The sequence below is a fragment of the Pteronotus mesoamericanus genome, unplaced genomic scaffold (assembly GCF_021234165.1).
Source record: "Pteronotus mesoamericanus isolate MK-2021 breed Mesoamerican mustached bat unplaced genomic scaffold, CSHL_Meso_final contig_657, whole genome shotgun sequence".
In the NCBI taxonomy this organism is placed as follows: domain Eukaryota; kingdom Metazoa; phylum Chordata; class Mammalia; order Chiroptera; family Mormoopidae; genus Pteronotus; species Pteronotus mesoamericanus.
In genome coordinates, this window is record NW_026555229.1 from 23,496,860 (window position 1) to 23,516,310 (window position 19,451).

Consider the following 19,451-nt stretch of genomic DNA (forward strand, 5'->3'; position numbering starts at 1 on the left):
GGTAACAGGAGACGTCCCGGTGAGTAAATGTTCAGGGATCAGCCTGATCCTCCACTACCCAGAGTGCGGAGGGGCAACAGAGGAACCTCACACGACACATGCAAAGCACTAAATAAATAATATGCAGAGCAGCGGCTCTCACAGTGTCCCAAGTCAGCGGGGAGCCTGAGCCCTGCCCGAGGTCAGAGTCACTGAGGAAAGAGGGGCAGATGGCTGAGGTGTGGAATCGTTAGCAGAGACTTACCTGGTCGGGGAAGCGGTCAGCGATCTAGGCCGGGAACGGTGACAGGGGTGGCCAAGGAAGAGATGGGAGGAAGCCGCCCGGGGAAGGCCCACTGAGCAAAGGCCGGGGCCAGGGTGAACGGCAGGCCAGAGGCCGAGCAGACACGACCGTGCCTCGGGTGGGGGAGGTCAGAGCGGGGAGCTGGGAGGTGCCCAACCACCCAGAGCCTGGAACACCAGGCTGGGGCAGGGGCTCCGCTCTGGGCTGAAGGGCAGAGCTGGGCTCTCGCTGGGAGGTTGTGGAAGGTTCCTGAGCAGGGCATAGGGCCAGGAGCAAGGCAAAAGGCCAGCCTGAGACTTTTAGTGATGCAAAGCACGCAGTAGGTGAAGCCTCGCAGCAGGCTTGAGACAATCATCACGTGACTCTGCCTTAGAGGCTCTAGGGGCACGGCCAGGCCACCCTCGGAGCACCGAGCGCCTGGAGAGGTCCTAACCTCCACTGCCCGCAGACTCTGGAGCCGGCTGCTCCGCAGGGGGCCAGGGGCCCTGTTCCCTGCTGCTCGGAGGGGCAGCAGCGTGGCGGAAGGAGGCAGCATGCTCCCTCTGGCCTGCTAGAGTCACGGGCCTGCTGACCGGAGGTGCGTGTGCCCCTCAGAAAGGCAGGCACAGAAGTCACTGCTTCGCGAAACTCAGGGCTCTGTTCCCTGCTTCCCGGAGCACCAGCGGCCCACGTGGCATCGTGACCCGGTGGCCTGGTGGCCCACGTGGTGTGCCCTTTCGGTTTCTTTTGGCCCAGCACCATCTGCCCATCGTTCTCTGAAGTTCTCTGTTGAATGTGCTTCTTTGTCTTCACATGTTTATCTCATGTGGCAAATATGAATGCAGTCCTTTTGCAAATGGGAACCTACTTGGGGGAGGCACTGTGGTCCTCCCCACTTTACACAGGAGGACACGGTCACGGTAGTCACGCGCCAGCCAGTGCAGGGCCGGAGGCCGAGCCCAGCAGCCCGCCTCCGCCCGGGCCGCTCCTCACGACTCTGCACCTGCCACCTGCTGAGCGTTCGCCCTCTCGCCCGGCAGTCGGAGACAGAAGACACCGGCCTCCCGCTGGGCTGGGCTGATTGGCCGTGGCTGCACTCCCGGCTCTCCCGCCCGCCCTCTCCCGGCCGAGCTGGGCCCCGGGCACAGCTGGCGCGACCCTGGCAGAGCCAAGGCTCTGGCCCGGAGGCTGAGCAGGCGGCCGGGGCTGCCGGCCCCCCGCCGGACCCCCCGGGAGCACCGTCAGCGATGCCAGAATCCTCGAGTGCTGATCCCGCGGAGCTTGCAGCTGGGGACAGTCAGAGTCAAGTGGCGGGGTTTCAGAGAGCGTCGCGCGCCTCTCCCGAGGCTGGCGGGAGAAGGCTCCATGTTCCTCGTCCTGCCCTCCTCCCTCCTCCCTCCAGCCCGGTGAGGAGCAGAGAGCCTTGCCTGATGCCGCCCTCATCCCTGCACCCGCCACGTGGTCCAGACGCTCGCTGCGACTGTCTGCCTCCCAGGGACTCCCGGGCGCCCTTCGCACCCCGCCACTGGGCGTGCCACCCCCGCGGGTCCCCGTCCCTCACACCAGCCGGTGCCGCGGTGCCCCCATGGGTGCTGTGGTTCACCTGCCCCCTCTGCCAGCTCCGTAGGCTCCTGCCCCCAGGTGGGCTCCTCACAGGCCTCCTGCGGCTGCGGCCAGTGGTCTCCTGCCTGGGGCTCCTCAGGGGCGCTAGGAGGGGTGCCCACCGGCAGCCTCTGCCCCGTGGAGAGGGCCCCCCGCCCATGCTCTCAGCTGGGACTGAACACCGTGTCCCGGGGGGCAGGTGTGCAAGGCCTGGGAGCCGTCCTGGTGCCAGCCCTCCGCTGGGGACCTGGAGCTGACCATGTGGCCGCGGGTCCCCTCGTGGCCACCCCCGCAGGGCCCCGCCCACCTGTCCCTCACTCACCCTCGACGCCCCCTCCCAACGTGCCCCTCCTAGGGACCAGCGTGTCACCCCCTGGATTTCCCATCCCCAGTGGGCGTTTGTGCGGCATTTGGCAGGGCACCAAGCCAGAAAACTGAGAAACCCGCCTGCTTCCCTCCCCTCCCTATAGAAGGCCGGCTGCCAGGATGAAACCCAGCGACCCCGCCCGCCCTCGACTCCGCAGGCAGCAAGCGGGGGCCTGACAGCGTAGCCTGTGGGGGACGGGGGTGGGGGCGCCGGCGCACCTGGCAACAGAGCCCAGGGGCGGCGTCTGTGCTTCGGCCTCAGGAACAGCCCGGCAAGGACGAGGGCCACCGCCACGCCCTGCGGCCGTTCGCTTCACGCGCCCTGCGGTTCCGGATCGGATGCGCGGTCACCGCCTCCCAGGAGCCAGGACGCCCGCCGTGTTCACGCCACGCCCTGCTGTGGGACAGGCATCGGCCCGCTCACAGTGTCCTGGTCCCCAAGGGGCCCCATCAGGACTGGGGACATCAGCTGCTTCTGAAGAAAAGCTATCGCCCCGATTCCTCGATTTCTAGAGGCTCTGCTCGGGCGGGAAGGAAGGCGAGGCGGACGGCCCAGCGGAGCCCACGGCCACCCCCAGAGAGCGCCCTGCAAATGTGGGACCCCAGAGTGACCTCAGCCAAAGCCCAACTCCTGGGTCACCTTCCTTTGTTCGTCTGGATCCGTAGTCAGACATCCCAGCCAAGACTGCGAGGACGTCGCCGGCCGTTGGGGTCGGCACGGACATCCAGGGCTGCTTCCGGGGCTGCGGGCCACCACAGGGAGGCCGTGCTTGTTGGCCGCCTCCACCGCCTGGCCCCTGACCCGCTCAGTCCTGCGTGGCAGCTGCCTCACGCTCACATCCCCATGGCGGCTGGGAAGGTCATTTCATCAGCGAAATGGAGACCACCCTGCTGGGCGCGCTCAGGAACGGGGCTCACAGAGCCCACGTATCGGCCAGGTCTCGTGTCTCCCCCACTGCGCACCCAGCGGCATTTCCTCGGACGCTTCGTCTCCGCGGGCCCCTCGGGACGGACGATGGCAGCAGCATCTTCCCACCCACAACACCCCTCTGTCCCTCGGCTGGACGTGGAAGGGATGGGGTCAAGTCAAGCCCGCGGCGGTGGCAGCGGGGACGGCTGAGGGAGGCGCTGTTGAGAAAGACAAACACCTGGTTTCTGCCCAGCCGACGTGCACCTGTGAGCCGTCCTCGGACGCTGTGCTGTGGAGGACACGGCACAGTAGCGCGGGCCTGGGAAGACAGAGGCGGCTCGTGGGTTCATGCAAGGAATAAAGAGGGCCAGGGGCCCGCCGAGATGCCAGGGGACAGTGAGGGCCGGGCCGGGCAGCTAGAGCCAGGCCGGCCGGCGAGGTGGGCGGGGGTTCTTCCTGGGGAGTGTCGGGAGCAGCAGGACACCACGCAGGCTCCCAGGCCCAGCCAGGAGGCTGCAGAGGAGGACACGCTAGAAAGCAGGCCTCGGACCGCCCTCGGAGGTGTCTGGGAAAGGCCGGGGATGTGGGCGCCTGGCAGGCTCTAGGTTTTGTACAAGGAGCCTTTCACAACATGGACTAGTCTGCAAATGAACACTTACTTCCCCCTCAGCTTCCTCATCAAGGCCGAAGAACGGCAGACGGCGTCGCGGGATGTGCGGAACGGCACCCCTGCCGACGCTGAGCCCGCGACGGAGCGGACCCCCAGCGGCGCAGCTCCAGCGGCGCGGCGGGCAGGCGCCTGGCCCCTTGCACAACGGGCCGACCGACTCTGGCTTTGCGCTCCTCTTTTGCCACTTTGAACCTTTTCTTGTTGAAGAGTCGACGCGAATCAAATTGTATTTCATGTGCAAAGCACATATGTGAGCAACAGGCCCACTTTTCAGATGTGGAAGTGGTGACATTACACTCCGTGGTCAACCGGGGTCCCCGCCAGGTCTCTGGGGCTGAATGAGACCCAGCGGGGCGGGGGCGGGGGCGGGGGTGGCAGCCGGGGCCACACAGGGAGAAGGTCCCGCAGGGATGTGGTTTCCACGTCCTCGGGCGAAAGAAAGGCGCTTCCCCAGCAGCTGCGGCCCCAGATGCGCCAGCAGCTGGCTCAGGTGCGGGCGCTCTAGCCCTTCCTGGCTGACAAGAGGTTGACACACGGCCTGTTTCAGGGACACTTTCTGGGGGTAATTTATTGCACAATAGTATGTCAAAGAGAGAGCAGAAAACTCCATCCAAGACCGGTTTCCTCACGATGCATCACTAGTCCACCACCTGGAAGGGAGGAGGGGCGCGCATGGCTCCAGGGGGGCTCAGTAAGCCACTGTCCCTGTCGCTGCCGGGGAGGGAGCCGCCCGCCCGGTGAGAGCGGGAGCCTCATATTTTAGTCAACGAGCGTTCTACCATCCCACGCCTGTGGTGTGCTCGGCTTGTCGCCTTGCAGGGTGGAGCAGGGGTCGTCGGAAGACCCGGCAGGTTCTGTAATCTCATTCTAGATGCCACTCCATAAATTAGGTTTTCTGGACAGTACCTCCGACTATGACTTTGGAAGAGGCTGATGCATTGTGGTCCTCGTAAAGAAAACTGCATTTAAAATTTTATTAAACAACAACAAAAAAGTTTTTCCGGATGTTTTTTACACTAACAGGTCAGGTTGCAGGAAACAAAAAAACCCCAATCGTCACTGTTTTCATCTTTCACTTTGAACAGGAACAGGTACTGTCCGTAAAAGTGTTGACGGTTTTGGTCTAGAGTCCGGGCTGCCAAGGCCGCGTGGTCCCGGGGTCTGGCTGCCCAGACAGGAAGCGGGCCGGGACGACCAGCCGGCCAGCCCCTCTTTGTCTCCCCCGCAGCCCTCAAGCCTGGACGACCGGCGCGGCAGCCGTCCTCGGTCCATGGTGCGGTCCTTCACGATGCCTTCCTCGTCCCGGCCGCTGTCGGTGGCCTCCGTCTCTTCCCTGTCATCAGACAGCACCCCTTCCAGGCCGGGCTCTGACGGGTAAGTCGGACGCGGTGGCCAGGACGGGCTTGGAGGAGCCCACAAGGTACCGCCCGGGGCCCTCCGCTGGTTCAATCGCAACTGAGAAAATTTTTTTTAAAAAATCAAAACTGTCTTTGAAATGGAAACCCTCCAAGACTTTAAGAACAGAGTGCCCAATAAGACATCCAGGGTCTCATGAGTCTTTGAGAAAGAAGTTCTCCCTTGGCGAACCACCTGGGGCCGAGCTTGCGTCGAGTTTCCATACTGCCCGCAAGTGATCCGTCCTCTTGAGCGCGTCCAGGAAGAAGCCTGGTGCATTCCTGCCAGGCGTGCGCACAGACTGCCCCCCGCTGGCTCACTGCCCAGTGTCCCCCAGCAGGACCCCCAAGGGCAGGGAGGCGTCCTTGAGAGGCACCCTCGCTGGGAGCCCTCCTTGGAGAGCCATGTTTGCCTTTGAGCTCCAGAAAGCACGGGGCCACCAAGGAGAGGACGAGAACCTAACAGGCCGGTTACCATCCGATCCCTGGCTGAGCCTCTCGTATGAACTCCGTGGAGTGTGTTGGGGAGAACCTCCACGTCGCTCTCTGGTGTGCTCTGGGGTAGCAAACGTGCAAAGCTGGCTCTTTTTCTCATTACGCAAAAAGAAAAACGTTGCGTGCACTTTAAACATCAGGGAAGAACTTGGCCTGGTTTGAGGGTCGCCTTGTGTGCCCGCCTGCCCGCTTGGTTGCCAGTCCGTCCCCTATCGCCCCCGTGGGCCCCGGCCCCTGCCACACGCAGACGCAGGCTTTGAGAGCACCCGAGGGACCCTGCACTCTGCATGCCCTTTCTTGTCAACATCCGATGTGCCCAACGGAGCACTGAGAATGACGCCCGCGTTTTCTTTCTTAACCGTGGTTTTTATCAGTGCCTGCCATTTGTAAGGCCGGGCCCATATGGAAGTTCTCAATTTAGAGGTATTTAAATCATGTGGGCTTGTCAGTTAGGACGATATTGCTAAAGAAATGTAATTCAGTTCTCCCCAAGAAAATCCCCGGGCTAGTTCTGAAAAGGGTTTTTTGTTTTGTTTTGTTTTAAAAGATTGTATTTATTTATTGTTAGAGAGGGGAAGGGAGGGAGAAAGAGAGGAAGAGAAATAGCAATGTGTGGTCGCCTCTCACGTGCCCCCCACTGGGAACCTAGCCCGCAGCCCCAGCGTGTGCCCTGACTGGGAATTGAACTGGTGACCCTTTGATTCGCAGGCCGGCGCTCAGTCCCCTGAGCCGCACCAGCCAGGGCTGAGAAGGCTTTATATTTCCAAGAACGCCCGGCGTGGGGTGGCACTGGAAGGGCAGGTTTTGATGAGAAGAGCGGAGTCCGCACAGGAGCGCAGGCGCCCAGGGGGCGGGCGGGCAGGTGCGGTCACTGTCTTCCCCCGGGAGGCCTCTGCGTAGCCCGGACCTGCAGGCATCTCGGACGGAGCCCAGGGTTTCGTTCACCCTCGGGGTCTCCGTCCTTAGCCATGTACCTAATGGAGGAGGTGAGGCCTCGGTCTCGAACGGCGCGGCAGGATAAAGTATCCTGTCCTGTCTGCAGGTGCTTCTCCCAGGGGGACGGCTTTAAACTCGGCCTTTCTCTGGTTCTTCGTGGGTGTTCCTGTGCTTCCCAGCACACGCCTCCCGCTGGGCTGGACAGTGCTTGCGAATCCTCTTTCCTCTACACTGATTGTCTCAAGCTCTGCAAAACCTAGAATAAAATTAGGACTATTTTTGATCCTTGCTTATAATATAATATCTAATTCATAAGAGACGTATGTTTATTGGTTAATGTGTATCCTGCCAGAAAAGTCCCAGTGTCCAACGTGCCTTAATGACCAAAATCAACGCGGTGCAGCGTAGCGACCATTTTTAAGTTTTTATCACGGGGAACTCTCAGCCACATGCAGAGCGGACGGAGCGCCCCGCTGAGGCCCTGGGCCCGCCGGCCAGCACAGTGACGGTCACCTTTCCCTCCCCCGCTCTCCCCTCCCCCGTATTATTTTGAAGCAAATCTCAAAGTTCCTGTCTTTTCATCCATAAATATTTCAGTGTGAATTTCTAAAAGGTAAGAAGTTTTAAAAAATAAAGAAAAACCAACCATTTATCACACATAAAAAATGAACACTAACTTCATGTTATCAAATATTGGTGTTAATTTCTAATTGTGCCATAACTGTCCTATTTTTAAGTTTGTTTGAAATCAGCCCAAATAAGACTCTCTCCTTACAATTACTGGGTGCATCTTTTTAATTCTCTTTTACCCAGTAGATTTCCCTTTTCCCCTTTCCTCTTCTCTTCTTCTTGAAACTTGTGTCCTGAAAGCCCTCGGTTGCTCGTGCCGTGGCTGGTTCTGCCGATCACACCCCCTACAGTGCAGTCTTGCATGTGTCCCTGCCCTGCCGCCCCCAGCACCTCGGCAGGTGCATCTAGCGGTGGGGTCAGACTCCGGTGTGACCGGGGACAGGGCGTCCCCCCTCAGAGGGATGTGCCCACCCGTGTCTGTGCCAGCGATGTCGGCAGCTGCTGATCGTCGACCTCTCCATTCGGTGCCACGACAGTCTCATGGCACGAGCCTCAGCAGCAGCGAACCCTGCGGCGTAGCCCGTTCCACTGGCAGAACCAGGAGCAGGAGGAGAGAGGCCCTTGCCCGGGGTGGGCGGTCTGTCCTTCAGCGGACGTGCAGCGTGGCTCTCGAGCCGCCCGTCTGTCCGTGGATTTCCGTGTTGCTCTCCCATCCTGGACGGGTTGTGGAATGGCCTTCGGGCTCAGAACAGCAGCTTGTTCTCCGTGCTCCGTCCACAAATAGGTTTAAAAGAAGCTGCCGCGAGGATCAGATGTGACTGCATTTCTAAGCTCCCCTGTCTCGTGGGCAGTCTGCCCCGGAGGAACTCAGGCGGTTCTCCAGGTGCCTGGGGGTCAGGCTGGGCAGGTCGCTGTGAGGACTGGGGCGTCCCAGGGCGGCAGGGCACCGGCAGCCGGAGGGCGGGGAGCTCCGTGAATGCGCCCGGCCTCCTAGCTGGCTTCTTTCCAGCACGCGGAGGTGCTTGTAGCCCACAGCATAAAAGGTCTTTGTCAAAGATCACAACTTAGGCTGCTTCTCCTCTGTGACCGTATGACTGTAAGTCCTTTTAAGAGACCAGATCCCTGGTGAAATAGCATTTTCATGTGCTGTGTTTTAAAATCATAACAGTGCCTTACACATGAGTAAGCGCTGCAAGGTCTGAAAGCCGTTTTCCCACCTTTACACGCGAGGGCCCTTGCTCCTGCCGCCTTCCTGCTGTGGAGGGCGAGGCTCAGTCTCAGAACTGGACCCATCCCCCTGCCCCGATATGACGTTCTAGGACAGAAACAGGGCGCCCCCCAGCCTTATATTAAGATAGCAGGCTGCAGTCACGTTTAGGGGGGTGTGCCTGTGCCTTGGAACCTAGTGCAAGACCCACTCAGTCAGTAGGTTGAGTGAGGACAGCCATTCACACACAAGGACACCATTCCCATGCTTTTACACCGCCTCACTGGTGTCACTAAGCAGAAAGGTGGCGGTGTCCTCACTTCTCGCGACCGGGGACGTCCGGCCGCAGGGCTGAGCTAGAGCCCGCGTCCTTGCCTGCAGCTCAGGTCTGGCTGGAGGCCTGAGCGCGCCCCCCACACCCCGAAGCCTCCCGCCTGCATGTCTGTACTCTCAGGCCAGCCGCGCGACCTGGTCGGCATCGCCATACCGGGAGTTTCTTTGCATCAGCCTACTCCTTCCCGTGGCTCTTGTAAATATTTCAGTATGAATCTCCCAAAGGGGAGGGCCACCCTTTGAAATAGACCCCAAGTACCAGCCTCGCACAGGAACCACAGACACCCCGCGCAGCCTCGGACGTCCCCTCCCCGCTGCCGTCCTCTCACCGCAGGTTTTCCCCGTGCTGTTTCTGCGGTGCGGACACGGCCCATTTATTGCCGTTGGCTCATGTGTATCCCAGGGCTCCCCTGGCCTCCCTTTGACACGTCTTCCCCCAGGTCTGGCCGTTCCAGGCAGCGCCCCGAGCTCCCGGGGGCCGCCGGCCACCCGGCTGTGGCGGAAAGGCCGCTGCTGTCCAGGGAAGGGGCCCGCGATTTAAACACCCATGTCCTTCAGGTTTGCCCTGGAGCCGCTGCTGCCGAAGAAAATGCACTCCCGGTCGCAGGACAAGCTGGACAAGGACGACCTGGAGAAGGAGAAGAAGGACAAGAAGAAGGAGAAGAGGAACAGCAAACACCAAGAGATATTTGATAAAGAGTTTAAACCGGCCGACCTGTCCCCGCAGCCGTCGGAGGCGGTGATCCTCTCAGAAACGGTAATCCCCAGGGGCCTCCCACCTGGCGCGCCACCGGGACGGCCTTGGCTGCCCGGTCACCCGGAGGGCCTGCCCGCTGGGGCTCACGGACTCGGCTGTGAGGGGGTCTCTGGAAAGCCAGGGTCTCCCGCACCCTCCCCTTACCTACCTGCCACTTCAGGGCGCTGCCCCCTGGCCCGTCCCACACTGTCCTCCATCGCACGGGGTTCCGGCAGCACCCACACGTCCCTGGGCTCCTTGATGTCTCCAGCGATGCACAGGGACACGGTGTTGTCGGAACGCAGTGCTCCGTGTCCGGTGGCCCCTTTCCGACCAGAAGCCACTCACCCGCCTGCGGGACTGCTGAGCGCTCCCAGGCGCGTGGCTCGAGGCCGCCGCCCGTCCCACGGGCTCCCCAGCCTTGTCTGCTCCGCACTCATGTCTCTTGGCCATCGTTTTCAGAAGGGTTTCCAGGGACCTAGCGGGACACATGCTGGTTCGTGGACACTAAGAACAGATTTCAGGAAATCTCGTTCATTCCAGAGTCCCCACGGAGCCCGGGGCTGGGCCTGGGGGGCCGCTGCCCCCGAAGCGCAAGGCCGCGTTGCAGCCTGAGGGCAGGAATGAGGCACGGGCCCTTCTGGGTGCGCTCAGTTCAGAAGTGCGGTCTGCACACGGGTTGTCCGCGTCAGCAGTTAAGTCAGGCTTCCGGCCACCTGCCCCTGGAAGCGAAGGGCATTTATCTGTATGGCGGCCAAGAGCGCAGCTGCGCTGGGCAGGGCCTATGACCGCCCCAGCTGCTGCTGAAGTGGGGCTGGGGCCCAGGACGCAGATGGGCACCTTTTAATAAGACACACTTCCTAGTTTTTTGTATCTTGAACAGCAGAAGGTACATGTCATCCAGACTGCACGCCACTCAGACCTGCTCACATGTCCTTGGCGGTCGGGAAGCTGGGGCAGACCCGCAGCCACACGGGCCTTCCCGAGAGCCTGCCCTTAGGAGGCCTCTGGGCGCAGCGCTCCTGACGCCGGCTGCGGCGTTTCACGGCAGCAAGCGGGCGGCCCTGGCTGACAGGGCCCGGGGAGGGGCACTGGCCAGGCGCTCACGTGCCAGGGACATTGGGGAGTTCTGGTGACAGAGCCCGCATTCTCTGTCCACCATTCTAGAAAGTTGGGGTGCCAGCGGCCCTGCTGAGACTGGCCAGCATCCTCGCAGCCCAGGATAGGGCTCTCATGCCTCAAGACCTCATAGTTGGGCAGGGTGTTCACAGGAACCCACTCGGGGTGTTTACTCAGGGGCAGCAGATGCAGCGCGCGTCTCTTGCACGTGTGTGTATAAGCTCCCATGCAGCGGTCAGAGCTGGAGGGCACAGAGTTGACCACAGTGAAGTTGTATGATGAGAACTCCAAGGACAGAGCAGCCACTTGGCCACCGTAGCACCAGTACTGTCCCTCCCGGCGTGGCCCTCTTTGCCTGCAAGGACACTATCAAAACTGGGTGGAGTTGCGCACAAAGTGGGCCTTCCCCCGGCTGGCCCAGAGCACCCTCAGCAAATCCACGCTGTACGCCCAGCTCGCAGCTCAGCGCCTCAGCATCAGCTCAGAGTGGCCACAGCGGCAGCTCAGAGCCAGGACTCCTGACTCCTCGCTGCAGGCAGGCTGTTCTTGGTCCAGCCCAGCTGTCTGTCTGTCCCCAGAGCAGCCTCCTCCTACCGGTGACAGGCGCCTACAAGGCCTGTGAATAGTCAGGCACCTGGAGTTCCTGCGTCAGCCTCGGCGCGCCTTTGATGCGCCACCTGCCGCAGAGCGGAGCCGGGGCCAGGCCCCGCCCCCCAGGAGGTTAGGGGAGCGGGGGCAGCGGCCTTTCCCTGGGGCCGCGCCGGCGCCCCGCCCCGCGTGCTCCCTGGGCTCTGTGGGGCTGCCGCTGCCCCTCGCCTCCCACCTGAGCTCTGCGTGTCTGCAAAGCTTCCCTCTGGTCACTCCGTGGGGCCGGGTTGGCTGCCCACCTGGTGCACGTGATCGACAATTTCAAGAGCTGCTGCCGAGCTGCCCAGAGCCCGGGTGGGAGGGCCCCTCCAGGCCCCGTTCGCCTCACGCCACTGAGACATGCTGTGCTCCCTGAATCATCAGACCGCACCCCTGTGGGATGGGGCGGGGGGGGGCTGGGCAGAAGCGCCTGCACAGTCCCCAAATCCCTGTGGCCAGTCTGCTGTCACCTTCTCCCAGGGAGAGCGCAGGGCTTCTCCAGGGCTCCCACAGCGGGTGCTGCACAGGGGGCGGCGCCTGGCCTGGGAGCCTGTCTGCTGCCTGCGTCCCCTCAGCCACCCCACTTACCACAGGGCTCGGATCTGCTTCCCATCCCAGGCTTGGGGGCCTCCGGACAGGCCCTGCCTTTGCAGACCCCCTGGAGGGCACCGCCCCAGCCGCCAGCCCTTCCGGGGGGGCACACATCCAGATCCCTCCTTTTCTACTGGTTGATAACGTCTAATTACTCCCACCTCAGAGTAGTTTGGAATTGCTTGAGATCCCCCCGGCCTAGTGATCTGAGACCAAGTTGTGAGAATCCCATAAATAAAATTTCCTGACATGACAAACGTTTGTCATGGCGGCTCCAGCAAAGCGCCACAGTCTGGGGGCTCCCCCAGCAGAAACCAATGGTCTCACAGTCGGGAGGCCCGAAGTCTGAGATCAGGCATCCTTGGGGCGCTGCCACCCGAGGTCTGCGGGGGACAACGTGTTCTGTGCCTCGCCCGGCTTCGGGGCCTTCACGGGCACTCTTCGGGGTTCCCTGCTGGCTGGTGGAAGCGTCACCCCGATCTCTGCCTGCATGCTCACACGGTGTCCCCCGTGTGCATGTGTCTGTGTCAAAATGCCCCTTTGATCAGGACATCGGTCTTATTGGGTGAGGGCCCACCCTAATGACCTCAATTTGGTCATCTGCAAAGACCCCAGGGCCAGATAAGGTCACACTCATGGGCCCTGGGGGTTAGGACTTCAACGGGCGGGCTTTGGGCAGCACGCCTCCGCCCAAGACAGACGCTGACTGTTCCTTCTGTCCCTTCAATACAGATAAGTCCCCTGCGGCCCCAGAGGCCGAAGAGCCAGGTGATCAACGTCCTGGGGAGTGAAAGGCGCTTCTCAGTGTCCCCATCGTCACCGCCCTCCCAGCAGACCCCTCCTCCGGTCATGCCACGGGCCAAGCTCAGCTTCAGCCTACAGTCCAGTGAGTGGGACGTTCTCCGCCTTCGGCCCCAGGGCTCGCCCTGCGCCCTCCCCGGGGGGGCCGGAGCCTCTGCAGTGAGACCCGCTGCCTCCCCGGGCAGCAGCCGGTGTCCGTGAGCCAAAGCTCAGTCCTGGCTTCCCGAGGTCCCAGCAGAGGGGGTTGGGGGGCGGCAGCAGCGTGGGGCGTTCAGGCTGCTGTGCGCCCGGGACGAGGGGCAGGGCAGGCAGCCTTACGGGTGGAGGCTGTTCGGGGAGACATGAGAGTTTCGGAAATAGACGGTGGTGACGGTTGCACAGCAGTCAGAACGTAGGAGCTGCCGCTGGCTTGTACACGTAAGATGGTTAAAATGGCAGATTGTGTGTTATGTACGTTCTGCCGCAGTTAAAACCACCAGCCAACCACTCACAGGGCCATCCCTCAACCACCAGAGGCCTTCAGCTCCCCCCCCACTCCACGGCCCCCCGTCGCACGGCCCCCGACCTGTCCCACGGCCCCCGACCTGTCCCGTGGCCCCCGACCTGTCCCGTGGCCCCCATCCCACGGCCCCCCGTCGCACGGCCCCCGACCTGTCCCACGGCCCCCATCCCACGGCCCCCCGTCCGCTCCCACTGACACAGCTCTGCCTCCGGAGGGTGTCCCTAATGAAGGGAGTTTTTCATCAGGTGGGTCATCAGGAAAACTCTAAAAGAGACCCGTCAGCAAAAATGTCCATTTTCTTTCCTCTCTTTAACACAAATGAAAAACAAATCATTTCTGCAAGCCTCAACAAGGGCCGAGGGACTAACGATCACTTCTCCATTTGCAAGTGGCTCCTCTTTTCAGTCCCTTTCAAAAGCAGCTGCGCTTCCCCGCGGCTCGCTGCGGGCAGCTGCCCCGTGCCTGCCGCCGCCACTGCCTTTCTGTCCTTCAGCCGTGGCTTCTCCCGGGGAGCAGAGGCCCCCGGTCGCCGTGTCAATAGACCTTGCTCAGTGATGTTCTCCAGTAACAACCGCGCAGGGCTGGGGACAAAGGCCTGCTGGGCTTTGGGAGCAGCAGGCGGAGACTGTCCTTGTGACACCCAGCTCTTTCAATGCCCCGGAGGCGAAGGGACCCGGGGAGGGGTCCAAGGGAGCCCCGGGGAGACAAGGCTGTTTTTACAGTGGATCCGAGCTCTGGTTTAGGTGCCTTATGGTGCCTGGTGTTCTCTTTCTAGAACCTGCCCATAGAGGGGGGCCCCGGCCCTCTGCCTTCTCCGCCCCCCGCCCCTTGCTCTCCTCTCTGCCCCCCCCCGCCCCCCGGCAAGCACTCCCGCGGGACCCAGCCTTTGCACCACCCTGCGGCTCCGGAGAGGCTGGGAGCAGCCCCTGCGCGTCCACGGCCAGCGGGGACGTGGGTGTGACTTTCAATCCGTCTGGTTCCCCAGGTCTGGAGCTGAACGGCATGACCGTGGCGGGGCTGGACGTGGCCGAGGTCCCGCCGCCTCTGCCGCTGAAAGGCAGCACGGCCGACTACGGGAACCTGCTGGAGACCCAGGACCCGGCGGGCGCCCCCGCGCCCCCGCCGCCGCCCCCGCACCAGCGGGTAAGTCGTTCACGCCTTCGCCTCCGCAGAATCCAGAGCCCCCTCCTGACCTTGACAGAGAGGCTGCGGAGGTCCGGCTCCGGTCTGTGCGGTCCGTGGTTCTGTGGTCACCGCTGCATGGGGGACGCACGTCCAGGTGTGGCCTCGGGACCAGGAAAGGGGCGGGGCAGCGCCCTGACGGTGGGGGGATCGGAGGGCCGACCCCGTGACAACCGTGGAGGTGCACCCACCGGGCGTGTGGTTCTCACGAAAGTGTGATTTTGACAAGGAGCTTTTCCGGGAAGAGGTTTGTCTGACTTTTATAAGATGCTGGCCGCTGTCACACGGCACGGGGACCCGCCTGGCCCTGGGAGACCCTCATCCCAGCAGCTCCTCCGGGAGCGTTGCCCTCATGCTGGGTGGGGACGGACCCGCTCAGCACCTGCAGGGCTTGGCTCCAACTCGGGCAAAGCCCGGATCCCCAAGGCCACCCGTCCCTGGCTGTGCCCCCTGGAACCCCTGCCTGTTGAGATGCGGGGTGCTGGCCGCCACAGGCTGGTTCCCCGAGGCTGGCACCCCCTCTTTTCACCACTAATCTGGCCCGCGGGGCCCACCGCTCAGAGGCCCCAGGGCCTGCCCGCTAATGCAAACATTAACTAAGAGCCTTCAAAGGCCATTTAAGCCAGACCCTGCTGCCCATCCACTGTCCCAGACGCATTCCTTTGCGATCGCCACACGCCTCTCCTGGCCTCCAGGCTGCCGCCACGCAGGGCTCTTGGCAGCTTGGTGGCCCGGCCGCGTGTGGAGGGCAGCGTGCCGTGGAGGGGCGTCCGCGCAGCCTCCTCACGGTAACGGCGACCGCAGAGCTCCGGCAGGACCCTGGAGGCACGGGGTGGTTTCGTGGCTGCGAGTTTCTCCTAACAGAAGGCACACTTTTTCCCCTTAAAAAAAAAAGAGGGTATAAATTCGACGCGCTGCTCCTGTCCCCGGGGCCTTCCCGCTGAGGTTCTGCAGGTATGTGCGACCCTCTTCCGTGAGGGAGGGGCTTTAGTTACAGTCTCTGCACCTGATGGGTTGATGCTCTTGCGTAAGAACATCAAACCCCAGAGCAGGCTTCCTCTTTGACACCAGAGGGACAATTGTCCTTCTGAGGCTGCAGTGCCTCTCAGGTCGGCCCTCTGTCTATGCCTCAAGATGCCACGATGGGGAACCGGCCCTGGAGATGGGACACGTTACCCCACGATGGCTTTTCAGAGGCTGCAATTGTTTGTTGCTACTGTGGAAATGGAAGACCCCAAGTTCGAACAAAAGGAGACACAGGGAGTCTAATGAGCACATCAATTGGTTGGGGTCTTGTTTTCCTAGCAGCTTAGGTCACCAGTCAATTCTTTATGTTCATTATTTGACCGGAAAAGCGGGACTGTCCTGCAGGTCCCCTTACCCCAGGGATTTGTAAGTTCTGAACCCGGAACGTGAGCGAGTCCACCTTGGTTACCCATCAACATGGGGCGCCCCGTTACGGGCTCAGCTTCCTCGGCCCCCTGCGTGGCCAACGCCACTGCTGTTGGCCGAGGACAGGGCCCCACGTACAAGCCCTGGTTCCACTCACAAAGGGCTGTGGTTCAGCTAGAGTCGCTTCACAAGTCCCTCCGCTCTCTATTCCTTGTTCGATTTGCCTGCGGTGTGAGCACTGCATTCGGGCGACGCGGCCGTGGGCGCGTGTCGTAATGAGCTGGAAGCACTCGTGTTCCCAGGGGCCTCCTTCGCGAAGACCCTGGGAGCTGGTGCAGGTTAACGATCCCTCCTCTGCTGGGGGGCGACCGATGGAAATCCTGCCGCTCGCAGGGGCCAGCCCTGGGCCCGCAGTCCACTCGCTCGCCGGCTGTTGCCACTTTAAACTGTCTCTGACACCCACAGTCTGCGCTGTCATGTTGCTTAGTGGCGATGACCCTTGGGGCCCGTGCTGGGCACCACGGGCTTCGGCGGCTGTGCCGTCCGCGACGGCGTCAGCCCGGCCCTCGCTGGCTCGCCATTGGCCACCGCGTGTTTTGTGCCCGTATCAGCCTGTCGCAAGCAGTGTGCACAGGAACCTTTGGGAAGCCCCCCTGCCCTGGAATCACAGCACACTGAGGCCACACTGAAAGGTCCCCGGTAGAGAGGGGGCCGACCACGGGGGCCTGGGGACTGGGTTTTACTAGGGTCTCAGTGGCTCACTCTTTATCGGTGAATTTAAAATGTAACTTAACCACGGGAAGAGGGAAAATGTGGCCTAAAGGGTCAGTTATTAAAATCCATCAAGATCCTTAATACATAGGGCTTCGGCGGGGGCTCGACGGGGGGCAGTGACCGCCTCTCGAGCCCCGTGGCCACCACGGGCTCACTCGGAAGGCTGCCTGGGTAGCGGCTGACTCAGCAGTTGAAACTTAAATCTGGCGCTTGCATTACCAAACAAACCCCCTCCCGCCCCGGGTTCACAACATGCAAACAACCATTGTGTCAGACCCCGAAGTAGGTGTTTCTTGGAACCTCTCTTACCCACTTAAAGTCTATTATTTAACTTCCCCTTTCATGAGGCCTAAACAGCATGGTGTCAGCCCTGCTTTTGCACATACTCCCTCTCTTCGGTGAGCACCGCTAGGTCATTTTAGCGTGCCGTGGTCTGCGAATGGGGAGGGAATTTGCAGTGAATGACAGACAGCTGCATCACCCTTCTGTCCTTGAAACTTCCCTCGTTGAGCTAAATGTGACCCTCCACGGAGAGGCTGTAACCCCCCTCGCCCTCGGGCGACGGGGCTCTGGGATCCCGCCCGGTCCGTCCACCCGCACATCGGCCCGTCCGCTCAGCGGTCGCTGCTTCACTCGTCCACCTGTCTGGCCGTGTGTCCTGTGCGGCAGGCGCCGGCCGTGTCGGAGGGCTCCAAAGCAAGCCGAGCGGCCGCCTCAGCCCTCTCCACCTGTCCTGGCCGCGAAACGGGCGTTTCTGCCACCCTTACGGCTGGAACTTCACTCTCGGGTCTCAGGGAAAGAAACGCCAGACCTTGGGCCAAACGCAGGCAGCCACCTGTGGCTGTAATAACACTTGATCGCACCCAGTGGCACCATTTCTTCATTTAACTGTCTCCCCGCTGAAGCGTTTAAACATCCCCCCGACCTGGTTCATCCGCCTCCATCGCAGCTTCAGGAGAGACTGTGGATGGAAAGCCACCTTGTAAACAGTCACCTGGACAGTGGCCACAGTGCCCTCCATGGCTCGGCCAGCCGTCCTTCCTGTGGCCTTTCCGGGTCAGAGCCCAAGGGAGGGTGTCTCTCCCGTCCCCGGGGAGCACCTCCAAGCACTGGCCTGTCCCTGACTTGTTCGCGGGCATCGGCCGGGGCCGGGGTGGGACCTGTTGGTCCTCATCAAGGAAGGCTTAGCCGTGACACCACCAGGCCACCTGGGTGGCCCTGGGTTCTGCTTTGCCCATGTCCACTTGCTCTTAAGCATTAAACTGCCCAGTTCTGACATCAGTCCCTGTCCGGGGCCCCGGATCAATGGCCCTGGATTGAGGGCAGCCACTCGCAGAGCAGGGGCTGTCCTGCCGGGGGGCTGTGCAGACGGCGCGAGGCCTCTGTGAGGCGCGGTTTGTCAGACGCCAGCCGCTGGGTCCTGAGCGCAGCCGACCTGCCAGCCCCGCGTCACACAGAGAAGGCAGTCCCCACGCAGGGGCGCGAGTCACCTTCCCTCCCCGCCGCTGTGCCAGGACAGACCCCGCCTGGAGACCGTTGCTTTCCTTGCAGAGAATCAATAACGTGCTCTGAAATCACCCTCGCATTCCTGTCTTCCAGCACCTGCCACCTCCGCTGCCCAGCAAAACCCCGCCGCCGCCTCCCCCAAAGACCACCCGCAAGCAGACATCGGTGGACTCCGGCATCGTGCAGTGAGCGCGGCGGGCGCGCCTCGGGGAGCGCGCGGTCATCTTTCCTGCCCCGTCCTCCTCCGCCTCTGGCATTTACCTCATGGGACCTGTGATGTCTGACATTTACGGCACTTGCTTTTCCCTAAAAGGAGTTTGCTCTCAGCCTCGGAGCGCGTGGCCTTTGGTATTGGGAAGCAAGGTGGACATGGGTCAGGGACATCCTGGTGGGTTTATCGAAGTTGGGGGCTTCTGAGTCGGGGGCCCTTCCTGAAAGAGCCTGAGTCTTGCCCAAACACCCTCTCTTTTTGTGCCAAGAGACACATTAGCAAGGAGCAAGGTTGAGCTGAGTTGAGCGCAATAGAAGTTAGGCCATCGTCCTTGAGAACTGAGGAGCCTGAGCTTCCAAAGCCACCTCTCCGCTTCGGCCACACCCTGCTCCCACGTGCGGGATGTGTAGCCCAGCCCCCCCCCGCCCCCGCTCCCCGCGGCGTGCCATGTGACTTCCTGTCGTTGAGTGTATCGTCAACCTGCCGCAGGCAGTTAAGGCCAGGCCTTTCAGGCCAGATCTTCTTTGGTATAATTTAAAATAGGATATTTCTCAACTACTGAACAGTTACTAATTTATGGAGTGGAGACACCATTAAAAATACTGGATCAAGTGGGAAAATAGCTATGAGTATAGGAAGATCAATTTTCTTTCTTCTTAAATAAAGATCACGTGTACCACAGGCGATGGCTCTACTTGGGTGAGTTCTTTTTGTCCTCTGTACAGAAGTGTGTATATATGACGGCTCGTAGGACTCCTTTTAATTTTTGTGGTCCTTCCGTTTATTGTAATAAGTGTCCACAAATGACTCTCAATATGTGTTCTTCACTTTTAACTGCTGGAAATGTAAAAAACAATTCAAATTAAGTTCTGTTTTGTTTTTTTTTTTCAAAGCTCTGAAAATGTCAGTGAATGATGATTTTAAAAAACTAACTTTGTATAACCTAATATTTGTATTCTATCATCTATATTTTTATATTCACTATAATCATGATATCTTTCTAATAGGCTCAAATGTTAATCATTGACAATGAAAAATAAAATATTGTTCAAAAAGACTCGCAGTGTCTCACGAACCGGTTTCCCCCCCGACGCAGAGGACAGACACGGCTCTTCGATGCCGCTTTCTAAAGCAGCCCCGCCTCTCACGCTGGGACGCGTGCGCCCGTCCTCAGCTCTCTGTCGTCTCGGTCGAGTTGTCCCTGACGGGGCCCCAGATGCCCCCCCACCCTGCCCCATGACCCTCTGCGGGTCTGCGAGTCCTTG

The 19,451-nt window shown here is 61.1% G+C and overlaps 1 protein-coding gene across 1 annotated transcript in view; it reads left to right on the plus strand.

The window, feature by feature from the left end:
- DOCK1 (dedicator of cytokinesis 1) overlaps positions 1 to 18,598 on the plus strand; it is a 383,329-nt gene extending 364,731 nt beyond the window's left edge. Inside the window, exons 48-52 of the mRNA XM_054581689.1 lie at positions 5,039 to 5,184; positions 9,304 to 9,502; positions 12,551 to 12,704; positions 14,107 to 14,264; positions 18,069 to 18,598. Coding sequence (XP_054437664.1) covers positions 5,039 to 5,184; positions 9,304 to 9,502; positions 12,551 to 12,704; positions 14,107 to 14,264; positions 18,069 to 18,164 — 753 coding nt within the window. The 3' untranslated portion in view covers positions 18,165 to 18,598. The remainder of the gene's footprint in view (positions 1 to 5,038; positions 5,185 to 9,303; positions 9,503 to 12,550; positions 12,705 to 14,106; positions 14,265 to 18,068) is intronic.
- Positions 18,599 to 19,451: the final 853 nt, after the last annotated feature.